This window comes from Colletotrichum tamarilloi, assembly GCF_030869305.1.
Source record: "Colletotrichum tamarilloi strain Tom-12 chromosome Unknown Scaffold_1.1, whole genome shotgun sequence".
Taxonomy (NCBI): domain Eukaryota; kingdom Fungi; phylum Ascomycota; class Sordariomycetes; order Glomerellales; family Glomerellaceae; genus Colletotrichum; species Colletotrichum tamarilloi.
The window spans coordinates 1,168,788-1,192,078 of record NW_026849384.1 but is presented as its reverse complement, the minus strand read 5'-3'; the positions used below and the strand labels follow the sequence as shown (position 1 = coordinate 1,192,078).

At 56.4% G+C, this 23,291-nt stretch overlaps 5 protein-coding genes across 5 annotated transcripts; 3 read left to right on the top strand and 2 right to left on the bottom strand.

The window, feature by feature from the left end:
• Nucleotides 1–423: 423 nt before the first annotated feature.
• On the bottom strand, nt 424–2,331 carry CTAM01_00401 (cytochrome P450; the record flags this gene model as incomplete). Its single annotated transcript, XM_060516453.1, has 5 exons — nt 424–1,227; nt 1,318–1,568; nt 1,684–1,835; nt 1,919–2,060; nt 2,127–2,331. 5 exons carry the CDS (start codon nt 2,329–2,331, stop codon nt 424–426), a joined length of 1,554 nt encoding a protein of 517 aa, XP_060389079.1.
• Nucleotides 2,332–4,009: 1,678 nt separating this feature from the next.
• On the top strand, nt 4,010–4,786 carry CTAM01_00400 (hard-surface induced protein 5; the record flags this gene model as incomplete). The annotated part of the gene is made up of 1 exon (XM_060516452.1): nt 4,010–4,786. The coding sequence occupies one exon, from the start codon at nt 4,010–4,012 to the stop codon at nt 4,784–4,786; it is 777 nt and encodes a 258-aa protein (XP_060389078.1).
• Nucleotides 4,787–5,254: 468 nt separating this feature from the next.
• Nucleotides 5,255–6,394, top strand: CTAM01_00399 (alcohol dehydrogenase GroES-like domain-containing protein; the record flags this gene model as incomplete). Its single annotated transcript, XM_060516451.1, has 1 exon — nt 5,255–6,394. The coding sequence occupies one exon, from the start codon at nt 5,255–5,257 to the stop codon at nt 6,392–6,394; it is 1,140 nt and encodes a 379-aa protein (XP_060389077.1).
• A 765-nt stretch (nt 6,395–7,159) lies between these two features.
• CTAM01_00398 (uncharacterized protein) lies at nt 7,160–8,998 on the bottom strand (the record flags this gene model as incomplete). Its single annotated transcript, XM_060516450.1, has 4 exons — nt 7,160–7,507; nt 7,602–7,690; nt 7,757–8,173; nt 8,239–8,998. The coding sequence occupies 4 exons, from the start codon at nt 8,996–8,998 to the stop codon at nt 7,160–7,162; spliced, it is 1,614 nt and encodes a 537-aa protein (XP_060389076.1).
• Nucleotides 8,999–10,293: 1,295 nt separating this feature from the next.
• Nucleotides 10,294–23,190, top strand: CTAM01_00397 (uncharacterized protein; the record flags this gene model as incomplete). Its single annotated transcript, XM_060516449.1, has 1 exon — nt 10,294–23,190. One exon carries the CDS (start codon nt 10,294–10,296, stop codon nt 23,188–23,190), a length of 12,897 nt encoding a protein of 4,298 aa, XP_060389075.1.
• Between the last annotated feature and the right edge of the window lie 101 nt (nt 23,191–23,291).

Here is a 23,291-nt window from a genome sequence, read left to right as displayed (position 1 = left end):
CAGGTGGATTTGTCTGCCGGACATGTCTTTCAAGATATGTGGTTGAGCATGCAACGATGATTATATGGCTAACAAGTATCTACGGGAACACAATTTGGTACCTTTTCTGGGGAAACTCCGAAGACAATTTCATGGGTCACACAACAACCAACCCACAATTATCAACCAGTTTCACCGCGCAAAGAGGGATCAGACTTCCCAGAGGTAGTCTATTGAACATATTTAAAGCGTACCAAGGAAAAGGGCGAGCCGATAAAAGGTCCCCCTATCTACTCATTTTGAGCTTTTACCCGCTAGGAAGTCTTGCGAACTTGAGCCTTTGGTAATGTCATTCTCATGATTGGTTTTGTTGAGCAGAAATCTAACACTTTGCCCCAGAAGACACTTGCTTATCTCAAACACAAGCCCATAAATCATGTTTCTCTAGACTACAGTTGCCTTGATGTGGTTCGAACCACTCTTGGGAAACGCCCCGAAAAAGTCGGCATCAAAGGCGACATCGCGCTCATACAGCGTATCATGCAACGCTAGCTCGAAGCCAGCCGACGGAGCGAAGATACGTCCCAGAGTCAGATAGATTCCCATATTGGCCACGTCCATCCCCACGCAGCTGCGGGTCCCGCGGCCGTAGTTGTTGACGTACTTCCGAAGGCGCTTCCTCTCACTCGGGTCAAACCAACGTCCGGGCTCGAATCTGTGCGGATCCGGAAAGATGTTGGCGTCAAGGTAGATATCGTACGTGGAAACGGAAACGGTGACGCCCCGGGGTATCACCACGTCCCCATACTGAATCTCATTGTCCGGGTCAGTTCTGGGCAAGCGGCCAGCGATGGGGTGGTTTAGACGGAACGACTCCTGGACGACTGCGTGTAGGTAGTTTAGCTCCTTGAGCTCTTGGTACGTGGGGAGTCTACCGAGTCTCTTTTCGCATTCTGCTAGCTCTTTACGGAGCCGTGCGAGCTCGTTGGGGTGGCTTAGGAGCATAAAGGTCGCAAAGGCGATGGCTTGGCCTTCTGTGTCGATGCCCGCGTTGATGCAGAGCCAGACCTCGTTTACCACGCGCGTCAACTCTTTTTCGCGGGCTGGGAGGTTTGAGGCGAGAATGTGCTGGACGGTGGATTTGAAGCTATCATTACCGCTGCCGACGCTACTAACAGTCTTTTCGCGTACAGTTGGTTTATTGGTCGTTGCAGCGCGATACTGATCTGTGACGGCCTGATCGATCATCTAAGCAGAGAAGCCACACACTTCAGTTAGTCACGTGGAGGGTTTTTATTCATGCTGACGCCGATGATGATGATGAAGTAAACCACCTACGTTCCGGAATCGTAGAACACGAATCATTCCAGGACTGACAGGCTCTGCGCGCTTGGCCCAGCGCGCAGGTGCTCGCATTACGGCAAAGAACCAGTGTCCGATGTGACGGCTGATCATGTTCATGCGACCCAAAGTCCTCGCAATCTTGAACATGTCATTTTCAAAGTCCTCGACGTCGACGAACCCAAAGTCGTAGCCAAGGTTCGTGGTGCACGTCAGATCGATGGCGAGGCATCGAAAAGCATGGCCCACTAGAGATCATGGACAGGTCAGCGGGTCAGCAAAGTCACCAGGTACACACGCAAGACCTCTGACGATGAGGAAGTAGAGGTATAGGGAAATTGGGAGGGAGGGGGGTTGATTTACAGGTCAATACGGCGCCGGTGCCCTTGGCAGCGCGGAATCTCGCGAGTAATCTTTGCACCAGCGCCTCGTATAAGTGTTCGCGAGACATGACCAGAGGGGTGGCGAACACGGGCAGGATAGCCTCGCGGCGCATCCGATGTAGCTCATGAGGGCTGAGTAGAGGCACGGAAAAACAAGGGGTCAGCATATACTCGTGAATGAGGACGACAGACGTCCATAAGGCAGTCTCACTTACCCGGCTTGTAGGACACTGTTCGGCGGACCATTGGACCGGTAATACCACCACGGCCTGGACGTCTTTCTCGAGATTTTGAAGGCTTCGGCGAACTCTGGATCCCGAATGTGCACTTCCCATGGGTTTATACGCACTATGGGGCCTGTATAGAGAGATAAGTTAACATATTGGAGTTGAACAAGTAACTCCGAATCACTTCGTCACTTACCTGATACATCATGCATGCGGTTGATCTCAGCCCAGTATCGGCCACCCCCATCTTTGAAAAAGTCGTAATAGAACTCGTACCCGAATGTGAGAGCGGCCAATTTCGGCCCAGGGAAACGAGCCAGAGGGCTGAAGAATAACCTGTAGATAACAATAGACACAACGTATGCCGCGACCAACAGTAGACAAGCTATGAAGTATACCATCTTTGCATGCTATTACAAAGTCGCGATGAGAAGGGTCCAGGATCAGTGCTGGAACAGATATGGCAGAAGATGCAGACGTATACACTCTGTCACTATTAGGAATCGCACCCTTGTTTTTGAGGCTTGGTCTGGGAGCTTGAGGTGCTTCCCCAAGGAAGCCATAATGAGAGTCGGGCTTCCAATTTCCCGTCCGTTGCCATCTTTGATGCGACAATAGCCCGGCGTAACATTCTTCACCGCTCAGATAGAACCGTTCCAGCTCTTACTTTGAGATGCCAGAGGTCAGACTTTCTCTTCGCCGGTTCAGACCCGTTGAACGTGAGCTGTCGCCGATGCAAAGCCAAAGCTTAGCAATCGCGTGCTCTCGAGTGGTCGTTCCCGTATACGTATTGAGCGAACCAGTCAGTGGAGTATCATCCTCGCAGTATTAAACCTCGTCTCTGAAGTATTCGAAGTATGCATGTAAGATGTTTGTGGAAAGTACAACTACCAGTTTCTACAACATGACTCAGGGGATACCTTGTTCAGCGGTTACGAATACTGGTGACTCTCATCTGTGTTGTATATACGAAGTACTCCATACCTCGCCGAAGTCTTTCTCGTTATTTCTGCTCGAGATCCGATGAAGAGAAGTGATCTAATCTGAATCCTAACCCTTGAAAAATTTGTCGATTGTGATCAACATCAGCTGAAGTCAAAATCCCACCCCACACAGGGTGAAATGGTTGGTTGGCGAGTTTGACAGCATCGCCATGAATGTTGCCGGGGACGAACCGGAATGTAACATGGCCACACAAGCGGATCATGCCGAACGGGATGCAACTTGGCGATTACTAACGGCTGAGGGGGGACGTTCCGACGGGAAGTATTGCTGTTCTTCATGATTCATTTTACTTACCTTTGACGTTGACGGGTCCGAAACTCTAAAGAGGACACCTAAGCAGTTCATCCAATGGCGATCTCTCGAATATAGATTCAGGCATCTGCCGGTGGTATTTGCGGACTTAACTCTTTGTTCCGGGCCTCGATGCTGGTCACCCATAGGACGTTCTTGTTGATCACTGGTCCTCCTGCGATGAAGGGGCTCAGCCGTCTAAGTTTCAGGAGACTTTGAGAATGCTTCAACCCGTATCGAAGGTTGTTCTAGGCTTATTCTGTATCCCCTTGCAAATAGAAGCTCCAATAGAGACAAGTTCCTGCGACCCTCATCAGGGTCCTGAAGAGAGGGGATTTCCATATTTCCCGGTGGAGACTTCGGCGCCGGACTGACCGCTCTGGCGGGTTGAACGGTGCCGGCAAGGAGGACCCGCCCGTAGTGGGAAACCTCCGTGTAAGCTTTGCTTTGTGGGACACGCGGAGTCAACCTGCATGAGACATCTTGTTTGTTGTCACTTACGGACAGCCTACTCTCAGTTTCTAGTGTGATGGCAAGTGTGCTTTGCATCTTGGTGGTTCTGGCTCCGAAATTCTGAATGTAGATGATATCCTCTATAACAGTTATGTTGGTTCTAGCTTTCGAGGATGTCTGCATTTTGCTTGTCTCATTGCACCTCAACCACATCTAATTTCTCCACGTCGTTACGGTTGCCACACCTTTTGACACTTTGAAGAATTCTTTCTCTCTATAGAGCTGCACATCTAAATTGCAAACTCATACTCTGATCATAAATCTCTAATCATGGACCAGCCTCTCACTGAACTCGCCGTCAAGCACGGCACGGACAAACATAGAGAAGGCAAGGTGGCCATCACTCGCCAGGGCACCACCATGGAAGTCGGCGGACATCTATACGCACCGCACTACGACTTCCACTTTAGGCCCTTCCGGCACCGCGAGATCAACGTCCTGGAGATTGGCGTGGGCGGGTTCGAGGACCCTAAAGCCGGTGGCGAATCGCTGCGCATGTGGAAGGAGTACTTCCCCAAAGCGCAGATTGTGAGCCTCGACTACTACGACAAGACGGCGCTGCAAGAGGACCGCATACGCATCTATCGCGGCAGCCAAGACGACCCGGCTCTTCTGAAGAGAATGCATGATGAGTGCGACGGGTTCGACATCATTGTCGACGACGGGAGCCATCGCTGCGACCACGTCATTGCCTCGTTCAAGATCCTGTTCCCGCTGTTGCGGAGCGGTGGCATCTATGCTGTGGAGGACCTGGAGACGTCGTACTGGAAGGTCACTGGTGGTTCGAGCACTGACCTGAATGCGACGACATCGTCCATGGGGTTCTTCAAGAGTCTACTCGACGGGCTGAATCACAAGGAGTTTGAGATTTCTGGGTACCAGGCGACGTACTTTGATAAGCATATTGTGTCAATGACCTTTTACCACAACCTGGTTATTGTATACAAGGGCGAGAACGACGAAGAAAGCAATGTGATGGTGGGCAATCAAATGCCAGAGGCGTTGGCAGCTCTGTACCCAAAGTTTGACTGGTTGAACGCGACTTAAACGGGCTTCTGTTGGTACGGAAGATCCCATCCTCCGTATTAAACCAATCTTTATTTTTTGGCTCATAATGAAAACGCGACTTTAACCTCGTAACCAAAGAATGAAGTTGAATGACGCACTACTTCTCTGAAGTTGGCAAAATGTACACTTACATTTCCTTCCGTGCTCTTATTCCTTAATCAGACAATAGAACGAAGAGGGTCACATGAAATTCATCTGCAGCATTTCGAACCTCTCATCCAGTACTGTTCCTACAATAGAGTCTACTCGACTTTACTCTCTGGTGGAGTAGAGATCTACTCTCAGTCTTGCGATGACTGAAGAAGGAATCATGTCGGTGAACCCATGGCGCCAGGCATGGCAACCACTTTCGGACCATAAATATCCCCGCTCACCTCACATCTGGTGATTTGAAGCCGCTGAATTCTACAGCATCAACCAGACCTCTAGAATACTTCTCATTGCACCATGACTGCCCCGGAATCTCTGCCCACCACCCACAAGGCACTCAAAGTATCTGGGCCTGGACATGTCTACGTGTCCGAAGATGCCTCAGTACCTTCACCAGGCCGGTCGGAGCTGCTCGTACGCGTGGCATGCGTCTCGATCAACCAGGTAGACTGCAAGTCTGCCGACCTGTCTCCCACACCCGGCGCAACCAGCGGCACTGATTTCTCTGGTGTTGTAATAGCTCTAGGCAGCGACGTCGACGCAGAGGCTTGGCATGTGGGCGACCGCATCATGGCCGGCATCTTTGGAAACAACCCTCTCCGGCGGGATAACGGTGCGTTTGCCGAGCATGCCGTTGTTCCTGCGCGTCTGGCCTGGAGAATTCCAGCCAGCATGGACCTTGCCACCGCTGCTTCCCTGCCTGCCGCCTTGGCCACCGTCGGACTGTCCCTTTTCCAGTACATGAAGATGGCAATGCCAGACAATACAGAAGGCGCTCTGCAGCTCGGCTCGAACAAGGATTCAGCAGCAGCATCAACTACCGCAAGCTCGGCATCCTATGTGCTGGTCTATGGAGGCGGCACGGCCACAGGGGCCATGGCGATCCAGGTCCTCAAGCTGATGGGTCTCACCCCCATCACAACGTGCTCAGCATCCTCAGCAGCAAGATCCATGGGACTCGGCGCCGCGGCGACCTTTGATTATCGCTCGCCCAGCTGCGGCGCCGACGTCCTGAACTACACGCAGGGCGCTCTCACGCTTGCTCTCGACTGCATCTCGGACTCGAACTCCATGTCGACGTGCTACAAGGCCCTAGGTCCCGCCGGTGGTCGATACGTGGCTCTGGACCCCTTTCCCCTCCGCGGCCACACGCGCCGCAGCGTCGAGCCGGATTGGGTGTGCTGCTACACGCAATTCGGTCACGATGTGGCCTGGGCCCCGCCTTTCGACCTGGATGCCCGTGTCGACGACCGGGTCTGCGCTGAGGCGTGGTATGTTCTTGCGCAGCGGCTGCTGGACGAGGGTCTGGTCGTACCGCAGCCGTTGGAGGTGCGCCGCGGGGGGTTGGCGGGCGTTGGCGAGGGTATGCAGGAGGTGCGGAGAGGGTTGATCAAGGGCAAAAAGCTTGTGTATTCTGTTGCCGAGATTGCGGTCTAAGTCTTGATTAGTTGAGCTGAGTGAGTAATTCTACACGTATCCGTAAAGCTCCCCAGATTGAGGCTGTAGGTGTAAGTGGAGGTCAAATCGTGATTGCCGGATGTGGGGCCGAGAGCAGCCCCGCCGAAATGCCGAAAGAGCCGGAAGAACTACCGCCTGTGTGTCTGATTTGAAAATCAACGGTGACAATGCATGAGAAATCAAGACCCGTCGGCGTATTTTCAAATAAGTTTGTGATACTTTTGTTTGCCCGGAAAGTTGAATCCCATCATCCAATAGGCAAATCTCGTCCTAAGATATGGCGTTTTCAAGTTTTTGGTTCAAAGTACGAAATGTATCACGACAAAAGTTGACATGATATGAGGCATGTAGTTTCAAGGATTTCCAACTAGAACAGCGTTCCGGAACCCCCGAAGCACAATATTCACACCTTTCAGTTGCCGAAAAATGTAAAGCGAAAGAAGAGACAACTGCTTGGGCAGCTAAATCCTTGTAGTCCAAGTGGGTTTGTACTCCGTATGTGGGCATAATACAAAGTCAACAAATACATACGCAACTCGCCTAATGTGAAAATCTGACAAGTCAATTTTTTGACCATTTCATAAATAGACTTCAAAGACTTCCCACCTTCTTCAACATCTCGCAACTCCGCATCATATGCCGGGACAACCAAATACCCTCGTCTTTGTCCACCTGAAAACTGCCCACAACTCTTGACTCGGTCAACACTGTCTTTACGAATCCGAGCTGAACTTCCCTCAAAGTCTAAAGATCACTCATCTTGGCTGGGGTGATGCGGGCCAGCAACTTGGGCTTTGACCAAATAGAGTGCGTCTTGATATGGAGCCAGTCCTCCGTCTCCGGCGTCAAGGCCAGGTCGAAGTCGTACAGGAATCTGGCAAGGACGCCACGGATCTCATGCAGGGCAATGTTCTTACCGATGCACGTCCGGGGCCCCGTGCCGAAAGCAAGCCAGGCGACGCGATTGTCGTACTTGTGGTAGGCGGCGTAGTCGACTTCGTCGAGGAGCCACCTCTCCGGGACGAACTTGGCAGGTTCTTTCCAGTGGAGAGTTGAGTTGGACATTGTCCAGGCGGCTACGGCAACTTCAGTCTGTGGGCATGTTCAGGTTAGTTGGAGTACTTCGTATCCACGTTACCAGCATAGAATCTGGCGGTCTGGGGAGGATGGGGCTCGAAGCACATACCTCTTCAGCAAGAAAATCATCGCAAACCTGGTTGCCTCCGGCCGCAATCTCTCGCTGCGTTCCTAGTCCAACCTGGCCACTTGGGTAGACTGAAGTATAGTCAGAAATTGCCCGTTACTAAGGGAAAGGACAGATCATGTCGGAAAAGTGCTCACATCTCAGAGCTTCCTCAATGACAGCGTTTAGGTAAGGCATCCTCTGGACAACCTGGCTGTTCAAGCTCGACCTGTCCGGCATATTACGGATCTCACGAAGGAGTTTCTTCATCTTGTCCGGGTTGCGGAGAAGCAAGTGCGTCACGGTCGTCAGGGTAGTGGCTGTTGTCTCCGTCCCCGCCACCATCAACATGTTGGCGTTGGCGTTCATGAGCGTGCGGGACATGGTCTCCCCTGGCTGCTTGAGTACATGGCCGAAAATGTCCGGCCTCCCGTCGTTGCCCTTCTCTAAGCGCTTGGCGACGAGATTGCTGCAATGTTGCATGTGCTTGGCGGAATCCTGCAGCATACCCTTGGGCGCGAAGAGATCGAACAAGAATCCACCAAGGGGATAGGCCTTGATGACAGATCTCTTGTCTGTAATGACACCCAAAATATTAGCCTTTATATGCCAAAAAAGGGGTTGAAGAGGAAGGACGAACTCAAGAGCTTGTACATGACGAATACAGCAGGAACCCACGAGGACTCGATTCCAGTCTCGAGCTGGCCGAGACCCTCGCCAAAGGTCAAATCACCCATGACATCAAACGTCATGAAGTTGTACAGCGTAGCAATGTCCACTACGGTCTCGCCGTCGGCACTGGCGGCAATATCCGCACTCACCCGGCTCATGAGCTGCTCAACGTACTTTTGCACAAGAGGCTCCTGTTCCTTCCACGCCCGCTCGCCAAAGGCGGGGTTGAACTGCTTGCGCTGCGTCGCGTGCCCAGCCGTGGTGGGCTCGAGGGCCATGGGCAGACGGCCGCTCGGCATGTTCTTGACGGCGCGGTCGAGGTTCTTGACGTTTGGCTTGGCGTTGCCAAACTTGTGGCCGTAAATGTCCTTCCAGGCGCGGGGGTCGATGAAGCTCAGGCGATTCGGACCCAGACGCACCGTCTGACCATACTTTTTGTGCTGTTTGGCTTCCCATTGAAGGATAGATCCTTTGGTGAAGTGGTATGCCCACACGGTGCTAGTGAGTTTGCAGAGGAGTGGTCCTGGGTGCTTGCTGAGGGGATGAAACCAGATGCGGTAGATGGAGATGCTAATGAGCCAGGTAAAGAACAGGGTGAGGACGGTCGAGAGGCCTAAGATGACCGGACTACCAATTGCAGCTTGAGATAGCTTCTCTTGCACCAGAGTTGGGACGGCACTCCATGCTGCCTTTGCTACTGTCTCCAGCGCCGATGGCGTTGCGTTCATGTTCGTCCAAGTGACAGGGGGTACAGTGAATATCGAAGGGACGAGTACGTTTGAAGGTCATCCAAAAGGCTCTTGGATGTAAGTTGGAAGAAGAAGATGCTCTAAATTACACGTAGAGGCTGGTAAAATATACCCACCCAGCCATGAGCGAACCGACGAGAAATTATGTGACTATGGCAAGATCCGGCACAACTTCTGCAACCGTATTGATTCCTGCTTGAAAACCATGGTCGGATAGTCCTCAAGTATCCCAATTGAATTCATTCGGTGTCCAGGATGAGTCGTGGCGCAAGATTCTCTCAACGTCAAGGCCTCGCTCGGAGGAGACAAAGATGCACAACTGACAGAGTTTTAGATAATGAGGCATATACCAATCACCCATGGAGTGTTGTTCTGTATCCATGTCGATGTCTCCACGGTAGTATAAGATTGTAACTCAGTATGAGCTCGCTGTATTGTTAGACCCCAATCATCTTCTGCTACTCGTGTAAGTGCTCTTGACAGTGAAGAAATGTACCATATTGACCCTCAGCCAAGCATCACGCTTTTGAGTTTCTGATACATCCGTGTTGAAATGCGATATGAAGAAATGAACACCCTGTAACCGGGCCCAAAGGAGCAAGTCAATGAGCGGTCTGGTTCGACACGGTGACATTTGCTATTGAGTTTGAGACAGACCGACATCCATGGAGCCCAGGATGTAAGTATCGCAAACGAACAGAAGTTCCACGACGCATGGCAGCAATGCCAGCATCGGGAGAAGCGGTCTACGTATACTCTTGTATAGTGACATTTTGGCTTCAAAGTTCGGACCCAACCCGCACGGCAAGTCAAGAACGGCATGGGTACGAGATATGCTTTCGGTTTGTTGAAAGCCCCTGGTCCGGAGACGAACTTCCTACAGCGGGACGCATCGAATGGTCCCTCTCGCCACAACTAGCGAGTCTAGTCGAGTAGGAGTTCATCAGATGCTTCTTGTCTGCATAAAGCGCCATTATCAATGGCCATCCAGAGCGGTCATCAAGACACCTTCGGTACGGCAGCAACAACCTACCATCTACCATTGTTGGCGCCCAGACGGAGTGTTCTAGGCTAATGCATTCCTGATTGCCCTCACCTTTGACCTCTCGTTTCATGTTGTATCAACTACACCACGAGGCCCGTCTCTCTTAGAAATACAGTCAATCTCAAAGTCAAAATTGTACGTCCACTCACCTGTTCCATGAACCTAGTATATGTGGCCACAGGTGTTAACCGCACAGCAGAACAAAGACCATATACACTAGTCTAACATAATGGCCTCATTACCAGAAGAGCCAATTGCCATCATCGGCTCAGCCTGCCGCTTCCCCGGCGGCTGTAGCTCGCCCTCAAAGCTATGGGAGCTCCTCCGCGAGCCCCGTGACGTACGGAAACAGTTCGACCCAAAGCGTCTGAACCTAGGACGTTTTCACAACGCCGACGGACAGACACACGGGTCTACAGACGTCCGGGGCCTGTCTTATCTCCTAGGGGAAGACACCCGCGTCTTTGACGCGGGCTTCTTCGGTATCAGCCCCGTGGTAGCCTCCGGCATGGACCCGCAGCAGCGGTTGCTCCTCGAGGTATCTTACGAAGCGTGCGAGAGCGCGGGCGTCACGCTCGACCGCCTCCGTGGGTCCCAGACCTCGGTCCACGTCGGGTCGATGAGCAACGACTACGGCGTCATCCAGGCGCGCGACCCAGAGACGATGCCCAAGTACAACGCGACGGGTGCACACGCGCCTAGCATCATCGCCAATCGCGTCTCGTACGTGCTGGACCTCAAGGGGCCCTCCGTGACCATTGACACGGCATGCTCGAGCTCGCTCGTTGCGCTGCACCAGGCAGTGCAGGGGTTACGCGCGGGCGACTGCGACGCCGCCATCGTGGGCGGTACGAATCTCATCATGGATCCCGGGCCGTATATCGCCGAGTCGAAGCTACAGATGCTCTCGCCGGACTCGCAGTGCCGCATGTGGGATGTGGACGCTAACGGCTACGGCCGCGGCGAGGGCGTAGCCGCGCTGTTGCTGAAGCCGCTTGCAAAAGCGTTGGCCGATGGCGACCCCGTCCAGGGCGTCATTCGTGCGACAGGAGTCAACTCGGATGGCCAGAGTCCCGGGATCACGATGCCGTTTGCGCCGGCCCAGACGGATTTGATCCGGCGGACGTATCGCCGGGCGGGGCTTGATCCGCTCCGTGAGGCGGATCGGCCGCAGTACTTTGAGTGTCACGGCACGGGTACGCAGGCTGGTGATCCGGTTGAAGCCCGCGCCGTGTATGATGTCTTTTTCCGAGGTCAGGGTCGAGATGGCCAGGACCATCAACCGGAGCAGTCCGAGATAATCAAGCCGGAGACTTTGATTGTGGGAAGTATCAAGACCATCATCGGTCACACGGAGGGCTGTGCCGGCCTGGCGGGCGTGATCAAGGTGCTGCTCATGCTCAAGCACCAGACTGTGCCGCCCAATATGCTCTTCAACCAGCTCAACCCTAAGATCGCCCCATACTACGGTCCTGGAGCGCTTGAGATCGCCACCAAGGCCATGACATGGCCGGCGAGGCCTGCGGGCACTCCGATGCGTGCCTCAGTGAACAGTTTCGGGTTCGGAGGCACTAATGCCCATGCCATCATTGAAGCTTTGCCAGAAGTAGCAGAGGACCAAGGACAGAAACAACAGCTTTCAGATGGGGCTATCGGTCCTCTCCTCTTCTCCGCGCAGTCTGGGCCGGCGTTATTACGCAACGTACAGGCGTATTTGGACTACGCCGAGACGCACGTGGACTCGCTAGACCTCAGAGACCTGAGTTGCATCCTGCAGACACATCGGTCAGTACACCGCGTGCGGACATTCTTCACAGGCGCGACCAGGCAAGACGTCCTGAATGCCATGGCTCGGTTCGTGGCGAGTCACGCCGGCAAGGTCAAGAGCGGTGACATCGGCTCCGTCCCGCGCCTCATCAACCCGGCCGAAGCTCCCGGCATTCTCGGCGTCTTCACAGGCCAAGGCGCGCAGTGGGCCACCATGGGTCGCGGGCTCATGGCAGCATCTCCGGTCTTCCGACGCAGCCTCGAGGCATGTGAAGCCGTCCTACAACAGAGCTTGCCCCAGGGCCACGGGCACGCGCCGACTTGGTCTCTCATTGAGGAGCTTTGCAAGGATGCGGACATATCGCGCCTAGGCGAGGCCGAGCTGGCGCAACCGCTCTGTACAGCGTTGCAAATCGCCCAAGTTGACATCTTGACTGCGTCAGGAATCTGTCTCGACGCCGTTGTAGGCCACTCCTCAGGTGAGATCGCAGCGACCTACGCCGCTGGTCTCATCTCGCGCAAGGCCGCTATGCAAATCGCCTACTACCGCGGCTTTTACGCTCACCTAGCCCGCGCTGGCACAAAGGTTGGCGGCGGCATGCTGGCGGTCGGCCTCTCGCTCTCAGCGGCCTCGGAGCTGTGCCGCCAACCGGCATTCGTTGACCGCCTGGTGGTAGCCGCCAGCAACGCACCGCAAAGCTGCACGCTCTCTGGAGACCGAGAGGCCGTGGCCGAGGCCAAGGAGCAGCTGGAGCGGGACAACATCTTTGCCCGTCCGCTGCTGGTCGACACGGCGTATCACTCGCATCACATGACTGCATGTGCCGATGCCTATCTGCAGGCCCTCCTAGCTTGCGACATTTCCGTTAAGCCAGGGAAAGGAAGAGGGCGAGGGGCGTGCGTATGGAGTTCCAGCGTCCGAGGCGACGCTCGCCTTGTTCGACGGGGCGGCGAGGCGGAGCTTCTTGCTGCGCTCAAGGGTCCATATTGGGTTGCCAACATGGTACAGATGGTTAAGTTCTCACAGGCGCTCGAGTCGGCCGTGTGGCACGGCGGACCATTTGACCTGGCCATCGAACTGGGGCCACATCCGGCACTCAAGGGCCCCGTCGAGCAGACGCTCAAGGCGGCTTATGGTGCCGCGCCGCCGTATGTTAGTCTCCTCAAGCGCAAAGCAAGCGATGTAGCTGTCGTGCAAGAGGCCATCGGGTCCGTCTGGTCCCTGCTTGGACCGGCGCATGTCGATCTTGATGGTTTCCGGGGCATATGGAGCGAGAGCAATACGTCTATCATGACACCCAAGTCATTACTCGCGGATCTGCCCGGCTACGCGTGGGATCACGACCGGGTATACTGGCGTGAGTCGCGCATCTCGGCGCGGTACCGTACCCTCGCTGACACGGCACACGAGCTCTTGGGCCGACGGATGCCCGATGACAACGATCACGAGCTGCGGTGGCGCAACGTCCTGCGTCTGCGTGAGATCCCTTGGTTGAAGGGGCACGAGGTGCTTCGCGAGGTTCTGTTGCCCGGCGCCGCGTATGTCTCCATCGCAGCCCAGGCGGCGCAATACATCGCCGGTTCTCGGCCCGTGGCTTTGCTGGCCGTGGAGGACGTTGACATTTTGCGGCCAGTGGTTGTGCCTGATAACACGGACGGAGTCGAAACAATATTTACCGTGCAGGTGCTACCGGCGGCGGCTGATGACTACAGTCCGAACAACAAGGCTGCCCAGGTTGTGCGTGCCAAGTTTGCGTACTACGTGTGTCCGAACGAGGTGACGGGCGCCATGATGCTCACCTGTAGTGGGAACTTAGTCATCCTTCTCGGCCCCACCGACTTCGGCATCGGCCCCACTTTGGCATCGGGTCCGGTGTTACCAGGCCGGGAGCCGATTCCGGACAACGCCGTTCATGTCGACGGCGAAGCCATCCACGAGATGTTTGGCCAGATCGGCCTTGATTACCACGACGGATTTGCGGCCATGAAGAGCTGTGAGCGCGCCCTCGGCTACGCGGCCGCCACGGCAGTCTGGCCAGCCGATGCCAGCGTCGACACCTATGCCGATGCTGCGTCACTGGGACCAAGCAGCGGCTCCTACGTGCTACATCCAGTCATTTTGGACGTGGCTTTCCAAGCCTTGTTCGTCGCACACGCACACCCCGCGAGCCTGTTGCTCAAGAGAGCGATGCTGCCGTCGCACATCGATCGCGTGCTCATCGACCCCAACGTGTCCGTCACGACCACGGACGCAATGACATCTTCGACTACGTGCCACATGGACGCCTGGGTAACCGATTTCACGGGTGCTACACTCGATGGCGATGTCAGCTTGTACGCCGACGGCGAAGCTTCGGTGCGGGCCTTTGCGCAGGTCGAGGGCTTGCGCACGCGGGCGGCTGGAGGGCTAGATGCCTCGCAGGACCGACATATCTTTTGCCGGACGACTCATGGTCATGATGTCTCGGTTATGGGGCTTACGCTTCCACCGCGCGATCCCATTCAAGATGAAAGAACGCTGCAAGTCAACGAGGCAACGGAGCGACTCACTCTATGGTATATCCGGCAAGTTGTAGCTCAAGTCAAGGTGCCACCATCGTCTTCTTCCAACAAGGCGGAGGGAGAGAATGAGACAGACAGCCTGCATTGGCACCATCGACGCATGCTCGAGGCCTTTGCCCACCACCTCGACCTAGTCCACCAGGGCAAACACCCGCTTGTCCAAGCCGCATGGCTAACAGACGGACCCGAGGAAATCGCTGCACTAGACCGCGAACACGGCGACACAGTCGAATTCCGTCTCATGCACGCCGTAGGCGGCGCGCTCGCCCGCGTCGTGCAAGGCGATTCCCATCTCCTGCTCCAAGTAATGCAGCAAGACGACCTCCTCAACCAGTTCTACATGCGCAACAACACCTCGGTGGCAACCAATCGCGCCGTTGGCCAGCTCATGAAGCAAATCGCCTTCAAATTCCCGCGCTGCAACATGCTCGAGATCGGCGCTGGCACTGGTGGGACAACCTGGAGCGTCTTACACGCCGTCGATGACCTCTACGACTCGTACACCTTCACCGACGTCTCGCCCGCATTCTTCGCCGCTGCCGCAGAGAAGTTCGCTGCCTTTGACCGCGTGGCGTACCGCACGCTCGATATAGAGCAGGACATCGCTGCGCAGGGGTTCGCGCCGCACAGCTACGACGTCGTCATCGCGGCCAATGTCCTCCACGCCACGAGAAGCCTCGCAGACACACTCGCCCGCACACGCAGCTTACTCCGGCCGGGCGGATACCTCGTCCTCCTCGAGACCACGGGTACGCAGAGTATGGTCGGCTTCCTCTTCGGCGGATTACCGGGTTGGTGGCAGAGCACGGAGCCGTCCCGCCGGTACGGTCCCACCGTGCCGACGCTCGAGTGGCACCGCCTACTCTGCCGCGCCGGGTTCTCGGGCGCCGATACGGTGCTGCATGATAGTCCCGACGAGAGCCGGCACGTCACGTCGTGTATCGTGAGCCAGGCCGTTGATGAGGATGTTCTTCGCCTCCGTAGCCCGCTCGACTTTGTCACGCCAGCAGATCTGCCTACACCGCCGTCTTCTCCGCTGCTGCTTATCGGGGGAAAGCGACTTGCCACTACACGCGTCATCGACGAGATCACTCGGTTGCTGCCGAAGGGGTGGCGGTCTCGCTTGCGCGCTATTCCCAGCATCGACGACATTGATCTCGACGACGTCAGCCTCAACCGAGCTGACGTCTTGTGCCTCCATGACGCCGATGAGCCCCTATTCGCAACCCTGCCCATGTCGGAACCGCGTCTGCGCCGTCTCCAGCATCTTTTTCTCTCCGCCTCATGCTTGCTCTGGGTGACGGCTGCAGGCACGTCTGCTCCTCTTCGCGCAAGTATGATCCGCGGCATCACGCGCGTGGTGCCCAAGGAAGTCCCCCATCTCAGCGTGCAAGTTCTCGGGCTCGAAGACGGCGCCGGATCCGCGGCAGATGCCCGGCGCTGTGTCGAAGCACACATGCGACTGAGACACATGGCTGACATCCGGGACACTGAAGGGCGGACTCCGCTTCCGCTGTGGTCTATAGAGCCCGAGTGCGAGGTTCTGGTTAACGGCGAAATCCGCATTCCGCGCGTGATGCCTGCCACGGCACTCAACGAGCGTTTTGCCGCGCGCAATCGGCCTGTTGTCAAGACGGTTGACGTAACTGACGTTGCGGTCCAGGCTGTTGCGATTGTGAATGGAAAGATGGAGTTACGGCGGTTTGTTGACCACGGCCATGGAGCTTTGCACATGGACGTCGACTACGCGCTGCATGTTCCATCTCATAAGGATGGGTCTTCGGTTTACATCGTCCACGGGCGCGTAGATGGCGAGTGGGCGATGACACTTAGCTCTGCCAATGCGTCGAAGCTGACCCTACAGCCCTGGGATGTAGTCCGGGTCAGCAGCTCGTGTTACACGCCAGCGTCCATCAGAGCCACGGCTGACGCGCTGCTTCGTCGTGCTCTTATTCACCACATGGCAGGAAGAGCATTCAACGCCGGTGCAACTGTCAGAGTACTGCTCTTCGAACCGCAACGTGACATGGTTGGCAATCTCGAGGCAGAGCTTAAGACAGAGTTCCAGGGTGTCAACGTTGAGGTCTACTGCGTCACCTCCAATCCTGATGTTGAGAAGACTCCTGCAGGCTGGATTCGTGTCCACGCGAACATGTCGAGACGTATGGCCAAGCATTGTCTGCCGTCACACAGAATCGATTTCTTCGTAGACTGCTTGCAGACGTCGGAGAAAGCTACCAATCAAGCTCGGGAGCACTTGAAGGAATCTCTGCTGCCCAATTGCCAAAATTTCACGTTCGACGGCGGACTTCTGCGGGGCTTCTTACCGCAGCAGTCTGCGATCAAGGCCGAGAGTCAGAGCGAGACCATCGAGGCCTTGCTCAAGTCTGTAGATGTTGCTACCGACTCCACAGACGAAAGCTGTCACAAGTCAACAAAGATGATCATGGCCGCTGACCTGGCCGGCATGAACGCGAGCACCCTCTCCCGCGAACGATACCTCTGCTCTTGGAACCAACAACAATCACTTTCCTTGACAATACAACCCCCCGAGATTGACATCCATCCGAACGGGCTCCTCCATCCAAACCGAACTTACCTGATCATGGGCGGCTCCGGCGGCCTGGGCCTCTCTCTCACCCGCTGGATGATCCGCCACGGCGCCCGCAACATCGTAATCACATCCCGCCGCGCCCAGACAAACGTAGATCTCCAAGCCGAGGCCGGCCGAGCGGGAGCGACAGTCCACACCCTCGCCGTGGACGTTACGCAGCGCGCGGAAGTTGAGACAGCAGTCGCCACCATCCGTGCGACGATGCCGCCCATTGCGGGAGTATGTAATCTCTCCATGGTCCTCCACGATGCCGTCTTCCTGGACATGTCCCCACGACAGCTCAATGAGACGCTAGCAGCCAAGGTCGTAGGAACAGAGAACCTCGATGCCGTTTTCAACGAGGGTGCCGAACAGCTAGACTTCTTCATCGTCACGTCGTCGGCGGCGAGCACCATCGGCAACGTCGCCCAGGCGAATTACCACGCCGGTAACATCTTCATGGACGCCGTCGTCGCGGGCCGCCGTGCCAGGGGTTTGGCTGCGTCTGTGGTGCATATCGGGTGGGTGGCGGACACGGGATACATTACGCGCTTTGAAAAGGAGAAGCAGCTGGCCGATCACTTCCGGAGTATTCGACTTACACCGTTATCCGAGACGGATGTGCAGGATGCGTTTGCTATGGCTGTGCGCACAAGTCGGGTCAACTCCTCCGGCACTAGCGAGGGTCTCGAGCACGACATTACCATGGGTCTTGCGCCGCCTACCGCGCCGATGCAGGCCGGACAGGTTAACAAGGCCGTGTGGACGTCAGATCCCCGGCTCATGGCCCTGAAGCCGTACACCGCACTATCAGCCGATGCTCAGCAGCAGCAAAACAACCGACACGGCGACAGCCGCTCCAGCGGCGGCGCTGGCGTCCGCGAGCAAGTGGCCCACGCCGAGACGGAGGATGACGCCGTGGCGGCTGTGGCTGCGGCGTTCGGAGCCAAGCTCGAGACGATGCTGCAGCTTCCCAAGGGCGCTGTCCACGAGAGCAACGGTCTCGAGAGGCCTATCGTTGACTTAGGCATCGACTCGCTGGTGGCGGTGGAGATTCGTACGTGGTTCCTCAAAGAGCTTGATACCGAGGTGCCGATTGTCAAGATTTTGGGCGGTGAGACGGTGTTGGAGGTTTCGGCGAAAGCAGCTAAGAAGATTTTGGCTGATCACAAGGAGCTTCCTCCCAAGACGGAAGAGAAGAAGGAGGTCAAGCAGGGCGAGAAAGGCCCCCAGGCTCCGAAAGAGCTTGTCAAGCAGACTCCCAAAGCAGCTCTAGCCCCTGATGTCGCTACCCCTATCCCGCTTGACTCAAGCTTGGTCTTGACGGAAAACAGCAGCAGTAGCAGCAGCATCGTCGAACACTCTGGATCTGGCTCAGACAGCCCCAAAACGGCCACCACAGATGACGAGGAAGAAGGAGAAGAAGAACACCAGGATCAGCCGAAGAGGATGGACTCCGTCGTCCGCCCCGACCCTGTCATCATCAGAGAAGCCCCCATGTCCGCGGCCCAATCCCGCTTTTGGTTCGTCCACAAGCACTCGGACAATCCAGCCGCCTGCAATAACGCCTTCTACTACCGGCTGCGGGGCCGTCGCCGCGTCAATGCCGCCCGGCTGCGTCACGCCCTCCGGCTCGTCGCGGCCCACCACGAGTGTCTGCGCACCTGCTACTACCCACGCCTCGAAGACGGTCATCCAATGCAGAGCGTCATGGCGCCGTCTGAGTCAATTCTCCGCCTCACGCACACCGAGTATGATGGCCGCGACGGCATTGACACGGCGCTGCGAGAGACGCTTGCGGGCTTGAAGACACGCGCTTGGGATCTTGAGCACGGAGTGACAATGGAAGTCTCACTGCTGAGTCTCAAGGATGATGAAGAAGAGGAGTACGGATATCTCGTGCTGGGATACCACCACATCACCCTAGACGGCTGGAGCGTAGCTTTCTTCTGGCGAGACGTCGACAGAGCATACCGCATGCAACCGCTCACTCCTGTCGACCGCGGCCTCTCGTACGTCGATTACTCGCTTCACCAGCTCAGTGAAGAAGAAACAGGCGCCCTTGACGAGGACCTCGCCTTCTGGCGCGCCGAGTTCGCCTCCTCACTCCCCGATACGCTTCCCCTTTTACCCATGGCCCGCGGTCTTGACAGGTCGTCTCTACTCAGACAGCAGCAGCAGCCGAGCAGTGTTCACAATCTGGATCAGGAGCTCAACCCAGCACAACTCGAGGCCGTTAAATCACTGAGCCAGCGTTTACGTATAAGCCCCTTCCACGTCCACCTCGCCCTCCTCCAAGTCCTCCTCGCACGCCTCACTGGCACCGAAGACATATGCATCGGCGTAGTAGACGCCAACCGCCGCGACGAGCGCTTCGTCAACACGCTCGGCTGCTTCGTCAACATGCTGCCCCTGCGTGCCACCATAGCAGCATCCGGTACAGCCTCTTCCGGAACTACTTCCTCTGGCCCAGACTTTAGTTCTATAGCCCGCGCCGCCTCCCGTAAAGCAATGTCCGTCTTCGCTCACGGCACGCTCCCCCTAGACCGCATCTTATCCCTCGCCTCCGCCCCGCGCGCAACAGAGGCCCATCCGCTCTTCCAAGCCGCCATCAACTACCGCACAGCCGGGGGCGGCGGCATCAATATCTGGGACCTACCCCTCGGCGCCGACGACAGCCGCATGGAACTATCCTGGCACGGCGCAAAGGAGGCCGAGAACCCGTACGACGTGAGCCTAGGATTCTTTGAGATGCCTGGAGGCGGGTGTCTCGCGCAGATCTGGTGCTCTGCCTCGCTGTATGGGCCCGGGGCGTGCCGGTCTTTGATGGATGTGTATCTGAGGTTGCTGGAGGCTGTCGCTCGTGATCCTGAGGCGGCTGTAGACCGGTTGAGCTTGTACGATGATTCAGATCCGCGTGTGCTTCGCGCGCTCGAGGTTGGCCGAGGTCCCGAGATGAAGTTTGATTGGGTTGATGCCGGATCATCTCTGTGTTTGTCTCGTCGTGTGCGGGATATTTGTCACTTGCATCCCGAGCGTATAGCCGTCACTGACGCTGCTGAGAGCGTGTCGTATGCCCAACTGGCCGACCGGACGAGTCACTTGGCACATCGGTTGAAGGAGGCCGGCGTTCGCTCGCGCCATGTCGCCGTCTTGTGCGAGCCGTCGATCGATGTTATCGTTACCATGCTCGCTATCCTCGAAGTTGGAGCCGTCTACGTTCCCCTCGACGTCAGCCTGCCCGCCTCCCGTCATGCAGACATGCTCTGGATTTGCAAGCCCGCGCTCGTGCTCTTCCACAGTCAGACTGACAAGCGTGTAAACGCCTTGGTAGATGACTTTGTCGGAGAGCAGCACATGCAAGTCCTTCAAGTAGACGTGGACCATATCCAATACAACCTCAATGCTCATGGCGATCTTGGTGACTCCGACAAGATATCACCGGCATTCCTCCTCTTCACGAGCGGCTCAACAGACACTCCCAACGGTGTCCACTTAACTCAACCCAACTTCGCAAACCACATCGCCCTTAAAGCGCAAACCTTCTCCCTGACTCATTCCGACTGCGTCCTGCAACAGAGCTCCCTGGGCTTCGATATGGCCCTCGTCCAGACCTTTTCCGCCCTCGCCAACGGAGGCCGCCTGGTCATTGCGCCCGCTGATTCCCGCCGCGATCCCGTTGCCATAGCGGCGCTCTTGAAGCGCGAGGCCATATCCATGACCATCGCCACGCCGACCGAGTACCTCGCCTGGATCCACGCCGCCGCCGACGTCTTAGCCCATGACAAAGACGATGACAAGACCGCCTGGCGGTTGGCCTTCTCGGGCGGGGAACAGATTCCACCCCATCTGCTGACTGAACTCGGCCGTCTCGGAATCCCAGGTATCCGACTGACGAATTGCTACGGACCAACAGAGATCACAGCAGCAGCAACCTTTCAACCTATCTCCCTCGACAACGGCAACGACCCGTTGTCAGCCTCCTGCATAGCATCCCCCTCCGCACCCTCAGCCATCTGGAGACCCTTTGCGGTAGGCAAAGCCCTCCCGAATTATACCGTCATCATCGTCGACCCCGTCACCACCAGCACCACCCCGCAGCCCCTACCCCTAGGACAAACAGGCGAGATCTGTATCAGCGGAGCCGGCGTGGCGCTGGGATACCTCGACAGGCCAGACCTCACGCACTCGCGTTTCCTTACAAACGTCCCGGGGATGGGCAAGAGCACCATATACCGCACTGGCGATAAAGGCCGCCTCCTTTCCGACGGGACGCTCCTCTGTCTAGGCCGACTTGATGGCGACACGCAGATCAAGCTGCGCGGCCAGAGGGTTGATCTGCAGGAGATTGAGACCGCCGTGCTCCAGGCTTCTGCGGGTGTTCTTGCGTCTGTCGTGGTATCTCGGCGTCGCCTGGATGGTGCTGATGCTGGGGGTGTTGGTGAAGATGATATCCTCGTAGCTCATGCCACGCTCGCCGAAGATGGGGACCCCACCACCTGGCAAGACAACGATACCTCTTCCTCTTCATCAATCCTCTCTCGTGTGAGGTTACCGCAAGCCTTTATCCCCGCAGCAATCTACACCTTAAAGACGCTGCCGTCGACACCGAACGGCAAACTAGACCGCAGGGCCATCGCCAGTCTCCATCTACCTAAGAGAATGAGGTCTAGCCCTCTCGGGTCCGATTCCAACGCAATAAACACAGACGCACCTAAGCAAAACGAAGGAGAAAAACTTACCGTTCGCGAAGGCGAGCTCCGTCTCCTCTGGGAACGTGTCCTCCCTTCCCTAGGCGAGAAGCGTATCGGCCCGTCATCCGACTTCTTCCTCTGCGGCGGTAACTCGCTGCTGCTGATGAAGCTCCAAAAGGCAATCAAGGAGACCACGGGCGTTGAAATCAGCACGAAGCAGATGTACGAGGCTACCACGTTGCGCGCCATGACGCGTGCCGTCTTTGAGGATTCTGCGGCGGCGGAGGAGAATGTTCGGATAGACTGGAATACTGAGACGGCTGTTCCGGGATGGTTGAGGGAGGAAATTGAGACAATTGGGGCGATGGCCGCATCCGCCGCCGCTGTGGAGAAGGACAAGACGGAGGCCGGCATCGAAGTTCTCCTGACAGGAGCATCTTCTTTCCCGGGAAGCCACATCCTCACAGCCCTCCTTAACCACCCATCCGTCCGCAGAGTCCACTGCATCGCCGTTCCCTCCGATCACCAGCAAATCCTTTCTTCCACCTCTTCCTCCGTCGCCGAGGTAGTCTATTACACAGGCACCCTCCTCTCCAAAACCCTCGGCCTAACCTCCACCGAACGAGAACACCTCTCCAAAACCGTACACATCATCGTCCACGCAGCCGCCCACGGCCATTGCCTGAACCGCTTCGCCACTCTCCGCCGCCCGAACCTCGAGTCTCTACACTCTCTCGCCTCACTTTCCCTAGCATCAGCTTCACCCCGCAAAACAGGGATCCCAATTCTCTACCTTTCGAGCCCGCGCACCCTGCTCCTAGCAGGCAAAACCGAAACCCCCAGGGCCGCATCTTCTCTCCGAGATTCCCCCCCGCCAGCCGTCGACGGTTCGGACGGATACACGGCGAGTAAGTGGGCAGGCGAAGTATTCCTGGAGAATCTGGTCATTCATCTCAAAGAGCGTGATCACGGCACTGAGGTTGGAGCACACGGACCACCAAGACCCGACCCCTTCAACCTTACGATCGCAATCCACAGGTCCTGTACCCTCGTGAGCCCCCAAGCGCCCAACTCGGACGCAATGAACGGCATCCTGCGCTACTCCCTCGCCATGCGCTGCGTACCTCGCCTCCGGCGCGCAGAAGGGTTCCTAGACTTTGCGCCGCTCGACGATGTCGTGGGACAAATTGCAGCCGCCGCCGTCGAGTTGGCGGCTCTACAGGGTACCTCTACATCAACTGCTGAGCCTACCGCGGTAGATTCATCACCATCAGCGTCGTCGTCCATCCACTTCCGCCACCACTCAGGCGGCATCAAGACCCCCTTCTCGCAATTCCGCACACACATGGAGACAGTCTACGGCGGTGCGTTTGATGAGATTGACATGCAAGAATGGCTTGTCCGTGCTTCTCGACAGGGCCTGGACCCGCTTATTACTGCGTATATTGAGGCCCTGCTTGAGAGCGGGATGCCGCTGGTGTCGCCGTATCTCGGAGCAGACCTGGAGTGAATGAAGGCATAGGTTCTAAGGGATCTTTTCTTATTTCATTATGCTGGTATATATGCTATCGTGGGAGAATGTCGACTAGAGGTGTAAACAGTACTCTAGTC